This window comes from Schistocerca gregaria, chromosome 2, assembly GCF_023897955.1.
Source record: "Schistocerca gregaria isolate iqSchGreg1 chromosome 2, iqSchGreg1.2, whole genome shotgun sequence".
In the NCBI taxonomy this organism is placed as follows: Eukaryota; Metazoa; Arthropoda; class Insecta; order Orthoptera; family Acrididae; genus Schistocerca; species Schistocerca gregaria.
The window spans coordinates 94,576,568-94,588,457 of NC_064921.1; the positions used below are offsets into that span (position 1 = coordinate 94,576,568).

General features: G+C 44.2%; 1 protein-coding gene across 1 annotated transcript; it reads left to right on the forward strand.

Annotated features, from left to right (window-relative positions):
• The first annotated feature begins 948 nt into the window (after window positions 1-948).
• On the forward strand, window positions 949-10,602 carry LOC126334873 (hexamerin-like). Its single transcript, XM_049997571.1, has 10 exons — window positions 949-1,054; window positions 4,003-4,136; window positions 4,225-4,383; window positions 5,514-5,691; window positions 7,399-7,706; window positions 7,802-7,960; window positions 8,046-8,210; window positions 8,289-8,417; window positions 8,506-8,821; window positions 10,088-10,602. The coding sequence occupies exons 1-10, from the start codon at window positions 979-981 to the stop codon at window positions 10,483-10,485; spliced, it is 2,022 nt and encodes a 673-aa protein (XP_049853528.1). The 5' UTR covers window positions 949-978; the 3' UTR covers window positions 10,486-10,602.
• The last annotated feature ends 1,288 nt before the right edge of the window (window positions 10,603-11,890 follow it).

Consider the following 11,890-nt stretch of genomic DNA (forward strand, 5'->3'; position numbering starts at 1 on the left):
GTGGGTGAAGGAGAGATATTAGACAATCATTATAACATCAAACGTGTTCTCGAACAAATTTCGAAACACGCGAGACAAACGTGCCTTGCTCTCTTCTCGTCGTCCCTCCGGCGAAGAGAAGGGCCCTGGTTGTCACTCCGCTCTACAATGTTGTATGCTTCGGCGTTAGGCGGATGCACTAAGGCGGACCGAGCGACAAACTGGTGTGCGCGAAAGTCCAAGCTCTGTATTTTCAGATCATAACTGGCTACTATCAGAATTGCGGTCCACATTTTCGCGAGTGGTCGATTTTAAGTGCCGAAATCTTACGACACCCTTTTTTCTCCTTAAAAATTGGTAAGACTAAGCAGATCTACGAAGAGCAAAAATAGCTGAGCTTAATCGTTTGAGCAGCTCAGTAACATTCTTCTTTCGGTTGTAATTTTCATCAACACGTTGAAATAAACTTTGAAGCAATCTGCCTTGTTTCCGGACTCATGTCCAAATGCTGCATCTTTAGATAGTATGATTTTATTTTATGTACAGAACAGGAGTATAGAGCTTTTGCTCACAATTAAGCGTCACTACATTTTTAGACAACCATTAAAGAATTCTTTGAAAACCGTCATTGAAAATGTCTTGTGTGTAATGGTAATTATTATAACACTTGAATTTGCTTGTCTTTGCGTCTGGATCCTACTGCAACCTTGTTAAAGTCTATGAGATGGAAGCTGGATGATCGTCTTGGGATTTTAACCCCGCTCCTCTGTGAAGCCAGTCTGTGCCCTGGCCACTCTGCTACCACAAGCGATAGCCAGGGGCAGGGAACTCTAATGTCGGTTGTTACATAAGCCGCATCTTCGGGCGTTTTACCGTTGGCAGGCCGCGGGGTCGCTGCCTCCCCCTCCGAGGGCGCAGATACGCCACCTTATCGCGCACCTCATCCGCTATAAGAAGCCCGCCCGCCGGCACACAATTCGTACTTCCTGTGCGAGCAACATGAGGACTGCGACCGTTGTCGTCCTGTCACTGTTGGCAGCCCTTGCGGCCGCCGCGGTTGTACCGCACAGCGAGGGTAAGTCAGTCGCTCTTCCTACCACTACTATTTGTTCTCAGTGATTTTAACCACGGCAGCCGAATTCTGGGAAGCCAGAAGTCGGTCAGGCCGCTAATGCTCCTGAGTCCATATGGTCCCAACATTGGCGAGCTAAAATACAGTAGCCATGTGTACTGTAGGCTTTACGAGGCGATTGTTGTGCCAAACATGCGTCATGTCAGCACTGCGTGATTGTAGCGCGAGTTGTTCCCCCGCACTGCCTACCCACCCTCGCCTTCAAACGTGCTGGAAATCGGTGGGTGGAGCTTGCTTTCTCCGTTCCCCACATCGCCCTACGAATTCTTTCCGATGGTTGTGAGCGGACCATATTTTCGCCATACGTCGTCACTCTGCTACTTGTTCACAGCCTCTGCGTAAGTGGTGAACCGACTCTTGCGTAAGCGGTAGAGAGTTTAGTACTACGCAGATGTAGGTACTGGTTGACTGAATTTGGCGAAAATCAATCCTTCATGGCCGGTTTTGCATTCCGTGTTATAGGGAGGTTTCCTGGTGCTATTCTGAGAGCGTGTGTACGAAAAAGAGGCGGGCAAAATATCCCTTCGTGCCACACATGTATCGCAAAGGACCACTACGAGAAAAAGAGAGCATAGCCAAGACGGGTGGTATTGACGATGGCCCCTGAAGCAACCTGCGCCACATACACACACGCATTATGTAGCTTGCAGAGAACGCATGTAGATGAATACTGGACCTCTGAGTGTGAGGAACAGGGTAGTATCGAAAGCTACATCCGCATCTACATGTGTAGGCTGCAGTGTACACTGAAGAGCCAGGCAGAGGGTTATTCTGAACCGTTCCACTCTACAACAGCACTTGCAAAAATTGACATCTAAATCTTTCCGTATGAGCTCTTATTTTATTACGATGATCATATCTCCCTACACAAGTAGGCGGCAATAAGCTATTCTCGCCTTCCGAGGAAAAAAAAAAATGAAATGAGGGTATGTCACAGTTAGCCGAAAGGTCTTATTGCATTTGACGCCACGTTAGGTGACTGGCGTGCCGACGATGAGACTGAAATGACGATGAGGACAGCACAACACTCAGTCGACGGGTGGAGAAAATCCCCAACCCAGACGGGAATTGAACCCTGGCCCGTTGCGTGAGAGGCAGGCATATTGCCACGCAGATAAGCAAGCGGACGAGATCAGAGGAGAAAGTGTTGACTCATATTTCGTGAAACGAAAGCGAAAACCACTTCGTGCTAATGATTGCCAGTCCAGCTCTCGTATTATATACGTGACAAATTTCCCCCTGTTTCGGGATACGAAAATACAAACTGTCCTTCTTTAGTTTTTGCAATGTCCTCCATCAACCTTATCTGTTAAGGATCCCATACAGCACAGAAATGTTCTAGCAGTGGGCTTTCTCTCGTACCCCTTGTGCTTCTTCTAAGCGTTCTGTCAATACACTCCAAAATTGTGCTGCAAATATAATTTATAACAGGGAGGCATTAGTATTAATCTTTTTCGTGAATAATGTGAACGTAAACCTTCGATGAAAGAAACGGAAAAAAACAGCACTGTGATGCCACCTTACACAACTCTTCTGCTCCTGAAGCCAGTAAAATATGTTTCTTCTGAAATATTTGAATAATTCGTAGTAGCACTTACGATTACCATTGGAACAGATCAGGGAACTAGCGTCGCAAATAGTCAGAGCACAAAATTAGTCCATAACTACTTAAGCACACGGGACAAAAAAAGTTATCACCCGCAGGAGATTACACGCACAAGCCATCTAACATCACATGCTGCATGTGTTGTAAATTTTAATTTCCGTTGTAATTGTAATTATTAATGTTACTCAACAATGCCAGTCAGCGTGTTCATCATGTGATTGTAGACTGCTGATGACCACTGGCAGGTCAGGCGGAGTACAGCAGTATAAAATGTTTCTATGGATTTGTCGTAAAAAATAGAAGATTATTTGGTAGTAGTGTAGACCATCTCGCTGCACTGTGACTGTTGTTCGTACTTCATTTTTGCCGTTATGTTCTGCTTTTGTACTATTTATCTGTAGTTAGTATAGATTGACATTTCAGGCCTGTAAAACACATAAGCAACTAAACAGCAGTAGATCAGTACTGAACTTCTGTAGGAATATTGCAGCTTTCGTTATGATTTGCATGAATGGACCTTTTTACCTAGATGTCAGAGGCCTTCACAAGTTCAGAAATATCTTTTTTTCCTAGGCCCAGCTATTTGCAGACAGCTTTTAAATTCCTTACAGGCTTCGATACACAGGGTCGTCACAAACAGTGTGAAAAGCTTGTAAGGGTGTTGCAGGGTAGGCTGACCTGAGGTACATTTGTTCAGAAAAGAATTCGATGCGTTGCGCCACTTCCAAGTTATTTAGCACTTATTTATCCAATGAGGTCGCCGCCCACTCAAATTGAAACAGTCTGCGTCGCCAAACGTGTTCCTTGTTTGCTTTCTTGAATTAGATGTAAAAGAGAAACCATTGTTGAGACACCTATGAACATTGTCTTCAGCAAACATCGTATGCGTGTTCTTATAAGTGAAACTACGCGTAAGGAGATGAGAGCTGCACAATCTTAGAACTCTACGGTTCTGCAAGTGCCTGTGTATCTAAATAGGACTGGACTCGAAATGATTAATAACAATGCGTGAAGGAACGAGAAAATTTCATGTATGTTGGAGTGGTGGAGACATCCTATTTCTCCTCCCTAGGCGTAAGAAATCGATTAAAGACAAATATAAAATTATAGCTAACAAACGTGCTACAGTCGCATATTGAGCTTGTATACAACACACACACACACACACACACACACATATTATTGTGTAGAGTAAAAGTGTAATACCTCCTATAAAATTTTTCTTGTGATCTCACCACCTGAATGATTCCCGTTGTACATAATTTTTTGTTAATTGTTATTCCAGCCGGTAAGGAACTTCTGGAGAAACAGAACAAGATTTTGGCGCTCTTCTACCACGTACAGCAGCCATCACTCATCAAAGAAGAACAGGAAATAGCAAAGACCTACAAACCTATTGAACACGTCGACAACTACCAGGTATAAATACGTCACGTTACAAACCAGGATCCGATTTCTTGAACGGCCTGAGAACTGTAGCGACCTACTGTCTTTTTTAACTTTTCAGTTCAAGGAGAAGGTGGAAGTTTTCTGGAAGTACTACGTCGACGTTGGCTTCCTGCCCAAAGGGGAAGTGTTCTCCATCTACTACCAGAAGCACTACTACCAGGCCAGGGCACTGTTTGAGCTGTTCTACTACGCCAAGGACTTTGAGACGTTCATCAAGGTACGAGCGCTTCGGCACAAAATGCTACGCAGTTCTGATTTTTTCATTCTGCTTGAACCAGCAAGTTATTAGCAAACATTCCTCTTCATTTTTGATCATACCTATGTATTTGCAAATAATAACATACCTTCAATTTTTTTCGTTGGCAATTTTTTCTTTGGCTTATTTGCGTAACACCAACGTGAAGCAGCTTATCGAATAATATCCGTTCACCGCTATGTCCAGCTTTAATAAGAGGGCGCACATTTAAGGCATGTTCAGCTCACAATATGTATAATGCCTTCCGTCTGGTGCTCCAACATAGGCATTATAAAGATGCCAAAACATCTGGGACGTTCACCCAAACCAAATTCCACAGATCTCAAAGTTCTTAATGAATCCAGAGCAAACGAAGTATCTTGTGTTAGCATTGGGAGGAAGAGCATACATAATTTTTTACAACTAAGACATGAAAATTGTCATTGGCAAATCTGTCCTAAATCCGCCTACTCCCCATCAAACTGCATGAAACTCACGAATAATCGGCAGAAACCACGGCACTGCGTTCCTGAGCAAGCACTGGTTACATCGTTATGAAGGAATGCGCAGTGTAAAGTCAGATTGTACACGAAGATACTGGTCGAATTGTGTTTTCGTCTAAGTTTTCACCTATGTCTGCAGACAAGGAAGTAAGTCGTAGCTAGCACTGCATGGACTGTGGGAAAACCGGAACAGAAGAGAATCGAAGAATTTGAGATGTGGTGCTATAGAAGAATGTTGAAATTTAGGTGGACTGATAAGGTAAGGAATGAGGAGATTCTACGCAGAATCGGAATATGTGGAAAACACTGATAAGGAGAAGGGACTGGATGATAGGACATCTGCTGAGACATGAGGGAATGACTTCCATGGTACTAGAGGGAGCTGTAGAGGGCAAAAACTGTAGAGGAAGACAGAGATTGGAATACGTGAAGCAAATAATTGAGGACGTAGGTTCCAAGTGCTACTCTGGGATGAAGAGATTAGCACAGGAAAGGAATTCGTGGCGGGCCGCATCAAACCAGTCAGTAGACTGATGACAAAAAAAAAAAAAAACCACTGCATCTCCCCGAAACATTCCTCGTGTATAGCGAGTGTCCTTTTGATTCCAGACTGCCATTTGGGCGCGGGAGCACCTGAACGAGGCACTGTTCGTCTACTCATTCACTGTCGCTGTGCTGCATCGCGAGGATACCAAGGATGTCACACTGCCAGCTCCCTACGAGATCTACCCACAACTCTTCGTCAACGCAGAGGTCATCCAGAAGGCATATGACGCCCAGCTACAAGGTGTGTACGAACAAACTATGCGCACGTGTCATTTCCGGAGTCACCGCCAACTGTGCAAAGTAAATCGGCAACCAGATCAGCTATAAGAAAAATATTTTCTGTACAACAATCGTTGTTACTCACCTCAGCAGTGGCTGAAAGTCGGAAGGATCTTAATGTATACTACGTCTAAGAATCGAACGTAAATACTTACCCACTAGTTTGTTGAGCACATATCCGCCCGTATAGGATTCATGTAGTAGTTGTCCTTGTTATAATCGTGGTGGTCTTCCATCCGATGACAGATTTGATGCAGGTCTCCACCCTACTCTGTTCTCTGGAAGCCTCTCAATTTCTGCATAACTACTGCAACCTACATCCATACGAACCTTAGTCTGACTCAACAATTCTTACTTTCTCCGTCCCCGCCCCTAACATTCCCCTCCACCAATCAACTGAGTCGCTTTTACTCGAGCTCAGGCCATAAACCTCTTTTCCCCCATATTCGATCTGTCAGTCTAACACTCAGCATTTTCTTACTGCGCTAACTCTTTATAGTCTACGGTTCACACCAGTAAAAAACTACACTCCAGAGAAATACTTTTCAGAAATGCTTCTCTCGCTGTTTGTGTCAGCATTTTTTATCCTCCCTGCTTCGTGTATCATCAACTACTTTTCAGCCCAAATAGGACAAACATCTACTTACTTTTAGTGTCTCCTTTAGTTATGTAGCTCCCTCAACAACGTTACCGTTGTTTTATTTTTGTTGTTCTTGATCTTATAAGATCGTTTCAAGACACTATCCATTCCAACTCAATTGACCTGTCTGGCAAAATTTATACGTTTACAGTAGACCTCTAAATTTTCGTCTCTTCTCCATGAATTTTATTTCCTTTCCAGATTTCTCCTTGATCTTCTTCACAACTTGTTCAGTAGATCTACTGAACTCCTCCTGCGCCCACGTAAGCTACAAGTACCCTTTCTGCCCCAATTCTCTCTTAACCACTGTTATACTACCAAACAGCGCTACAGATCGTTATTGCTTTAAGTGCAGTGAAGCACCTTGTAGCTCAAATAGCTACAACGTTGTTGTATAAATCAACGTTTCGCCCCGAGCAGGAAACGACCTTCATCATGGTAATGTAAATGTAATGATGTAAATGTAATATTAATGAAGTGGCCAAGACGTTGCTCTATATAACAACTACATCGCATGGTGACGTATGAGAAGAATTTTTATTGTTTTGTGTGGAATAACTTATAATTGCCTGAAATAATTGCTTCCGTTTACATGAAACTGTTGAAGTCATGGTTCCTTGATAAGTACTTGAGCTAAACGTATACCGGGTGGTTATAACTAAAGTCAGCATCACACAGTGGTCCTGTGTGCATTTTAACTGGTGTTTGGTAACGAAACTTAGTGCACATTGGGATGCGTTAATGCGGAAACGATTTATGCAGGATAATTATTAGTTCCAACTTTGGTCACCAGGTGAGAATCTTCCGCTGTGAATGTCAGATTTGCTGTACAGATTTGTACTTGGTGGCCGAAATTGGAACTAAGCTTTCTCTCAGCGTTCACAAATAAGTGGTAGCATAAGTACCAAATTTCGCTGCCATACGATAATTACAACCCACAATGAACCTCAACAAGTAGCTGCACTTTAATTATAGCAGCCCGGTACAATCACGCAATCGCTAATCAAAACTACGTGTTCCGTTCCGCAGGTCAAGTCAGCTCTAAGGAGGCTCCGTACATATTCTACTCAAACCACAGCGGCTACCCCGTGCCGAGCAACCCCGAGCACCTTGTTTCCTACTTTACCGAAGACGTCGGCCTCAACTCGTTCTACGCATACCTGAGCTACAAGTACCCCTTCTGGCTGAACCCCGCCAACTACAGCCTTCCCGAGTACAAGCACCGCGGCGAGATCTTCTACTTCGTCCTGCAGCAGCTCCTGGCTCGCTACTACCTGGAGAGGCTGTCCAACCACTTGCCTGACGTCACGGCCATCGACTACAACCACCCTGTGCTGGTACGTCCCATTTCGGCACCAGTTTCACTTTCCAGCAACGACAATTGAGAATCAACATTCCAACGACGACACCAAACTGTGTATTCCGTTTACAGGTCGGCTACTACCCTGAGCTGAGGCTGCAGAACGGACTGGAGGCTCCAGCGCGCCCAGAGGGAGTCTTCCCCCACAACGTCGACATTCTGTACGTGGAAGAGATCAGGAACTACGAGAGGAGGATCCGCGACGGAATAGACTACGGCTACCTGTCAGGCGTAAGTGTGTCCTCGCAGATTTTTCTCTAATACGATTTCATGCAGAATGCGACTATCATCCATCCTTATGTTTCTAAAACAACAGTACAACTACGAAAAGTACAACCTGAGAGAGAAGGACCTCACCAACATTCTTGGAAACATCGTCGAGGGCAACTACGAGAACATCAACTGGGAGTACTACGGCGCATACTTCAGGAACCTCATCTCCCTCTTCGGCCACATTGTCGACCCTGTTCACAAATACGGAGTATGACCGCATGATGTTTACTCTCTCTGACGTTACACTTATTTGGATACGAGAGTACATAACTTACTTCCGTTTTAGGTTCCTGCTAGCGTCCTTGAACTACCAGAAACCCAGCTGAGGGACCCACTCTTGTACAGGATCGCGAAGCGCGTTCTTTCCATCTTCTACCACTACAAGAACCTTCTGAAGCCCTACACTCACGAGGAGGTAGTTATTGAAACCACTGATACAAAAGTATACATTTTCTCGCAGAGTACTGCATTAGTCATGAACTTAATCAAATCTTTAATTTCAGCTGCTCCTGCCAGGCGTAACCGTTGAAGATATCACCTTCGACAAACTCGTCACATACTTCGACAGCTTCGACTTTGACATCAGCAACGCTCTGACCTTCTCCAAGCCAGAAGACGGTGAAAAGTTCAAATTTGTGGCTCGCCAGGGTCGCCTGAACCACAAGCCGTTCTTCTACCACATTAAGGTTAAGAGCGACAAAGAAGTCGACTCCGTCGTCCGTGTCTTCATTGGTCCCAAGTACGACGTCCTCGGCCGCGAACTCAGCCTGGAGGAGAGGAAGCAGTACTACGTTCTCCTGGACATCTTCAACCAGAAGCGTAAGTCGTGACTGGGATAATTTTTACTGGCAACAGAATCCGTATTCCTTTTAAGCAGATCTAGGAAAGATAGAGCCAGGTTAGGCGAGATTGTTGTCGATGGCTTACCAGTCGCACATGTCAGCTTCGACGCATACTGTAAGGATGATGTGACATGTGTTTCCATTATGTGCAAACAGGGGGTTAACAAAGCACTGACTTTACACAGGGTTTAATGGGTGTAAAGGCAGATATTTCTGTTAGTAACTGAGGTCGACACCTGAACAATATTGCATCAGGATTTACATCATTTGCTGACACGTAATTATAGCTATTAACTAACTGCATGTTTTTAGGTTGGTTAGTACCTTTTCTCACCTGTGGCAAGAGCAAGTTAGTAATGCTTATTTTCCTCTGATCAGCAGGTCATGTGTTGAAGTGTGGATGCATCGACACAAAACGAGTAGTATATACTGACAGTTGTAGTCTACTTAGTGGGGCAGTTACGATCATGCAGAAAACATCAGGTCGTAAAGTTTGTGATGTGTTTGTAGGAGGACTGTTCGACACACAGAGAAAAAAAAAAAACAATATACAGATCTGTGTACGTATTAAGGCGCTACACTTAAAAATACTTGCACTTATGCGGGTTACACTCTGTATAACATATGAAATGTTGGGTATGATACTTTGTATATTATTTTTTTGGAATGTAGGTTTGTGGTGGTATATTCATCTATAGCATATCCCAAGGTCTACGTGATGCTGTAACGTGAAAGCTTGGTTGTGAGTTATCACAGTCAACGAATGTGAAAACAAATTCTTCGAGAAACTTACCTAGTGATATGTAGCGTGGCCAAAGATCTAGGTTAGTTTGAAAAGTGACATTTTTGTTTCTTAGATGTCAAAATTAAACCAAATGCTTCAGCTAGTCCCACTTTCTTTCCTAAATACCGAGAAAAAAGACGAAGTTTGGTCCTTACGTCATTACACTCTGCAGCAATGGGCATCCAGTCCAGTTTCCTGCCTAGTTGGGACAACACATTAGCACTTACTCTTAGACGATGCATATTCATAACTGGATCGCTGAGCCAAGAGACCTGTGGTCCAATCCTGGCTGGCTAGGAGATTTCTCAGATCAGGGTCCGTTGTCCTTATGTTCATATCCTAGTAACTGACATTCCGATAATGAGATGAATAGGTTCGTCCAGAAACCCGCTAACATGAAGCTTGCCCTATTGGGATCAGTTGATAACTGGTGCTGACCGTACCCTTCGCCTTTTGCAGTGTCCGTTGGTGAGAACGACATCAAGCGCAGCTCCCGAGACTTCTCGCTGTACGGCAAGGAGGCGCCGAGCTACTCGGACCTGCACCACCAGACCCTCGCCGCCATCAAGGGCGAGAGCAAGTTCTTCCTGGACGAGTTCCGCTCGCACTTCGGCTTCCCCCAGCGACTGGCACTTCCCCGCGGGACCCGCAGCGGTCTGCCGCTCAGCGTCTTCGTCATCGTCACCCCTGCTGTCTCCCAGCAGAACCACCCCATCCTGGAGCACGGCGACAACCACCACGCCGGGTTCCCGTTCGACAGGCGCGTCGTCGAGTTCGAGTTCGACGTGCCCAACGCGCACTTCGATGAGACGTTCGTCGTGCACCGCCGCCAGGAGGACATCAACGCCACAGCCTGAACTGGCAGAGTTCCTCGAGCATCTCCAACAGACTGACCTACTTGCTCATCAACTGTCACTCGCTCTTTTACATGCCTTTTTTACTTTTTCGAAAAAAATAAAAATTTGAACCTAAAACACGGTGTCTTTGTTCTTTTACGTTCTCACTCAACTACCAAGGAGAAGAAGAATGTACTGTGTGATAACTGTAAGTTGGCCAATTGGCAGAAGGGACTGAGGGAAATGGAGGCAGTACACCCAGCACGAATACAGGGTCGACAAGTCGTGGCTATCGCCTGTAGGACAGGCGCGCTAACCAGTGCTTTATGCGTCCACGAAAGCAGAAATCATACTCAGAGGTAAAAATCGTTGGCGTTTTTTCATAATATAAACTGACATAGTCCTACATATAAACATGTTTAGTAAAGATCTTAACAACATCAATATCATATACTCATCACAAAAAAAGAAATCCATATGAAATGGATTGGAGTACAGATCTCTAATAATACAGACAAAAATGGGTACCTCACATAAGAGTGTTCGTTGGATAACGGCCGCTGCATCCAAAGGCAAATGACTACCAGCTGATTCAGGTGATGGGTGTTGCTCGACCAACAGAGAGTTAAGAATCAATATAGAAGGGAACATTTTCCAATTAATCTACTCAATAATCAGTCACTAATCACAGGGAAAACTATCCAAAAGCATCCCCTGTGGCATCCACCTACCTACAGCTGCTTTGTTACACTTACTAAATAATTAAATACTGTGGACAGACACTTGTGTAAGTTTTTCTTCTTGTCTGTGGCTCAAATTAGAACTATATTCGCTGGCGGGAAGATATCCAAAACACTTTCAATTAACACAAAGCAAAAGATTGAGAATTCGTACCCCTTCGAAGAAAAATTACAAAAATGCTAATTATCTGCTCTGTCTACAAATTGTCTCAATATCGAGATTCTAGTTATGAAAAGCCCTGCTAGGTAAAGGGCAAATATCAGTCGTCGTAGCAAAACTGCATGATGATAATGTACTGTATATAGGACTTATTATTCACAGATGTAGCTAAATTTTCTCTGTGGAAAATACCTACACAAATAAATTTTAAACTAATAATTGCAGTTATATAGCAGAAATCCACTATAGTTGAGCACACAGCAGCTTTCTTTATGACTGCTTTAATAAAATTCATCTGATGTAAGTTTGAGTAGCAATGGGGAACACATTGGCACTTTAATATTAGCACAATACAGGTCAGCTGGCGAGATGGCACAGTTGGTAGCACGCTGGCTCACATTCGGCAGGACGACAGTTCAAACCCAAGTCTGGACATCCTGTTTTAGGTTTTCCATGATTTGCCTTAGTTCATTGAGGCAAATGGCAGGATGATGTCCGCAGCTCGTGGTTGTGGGGTAGCGTTCTC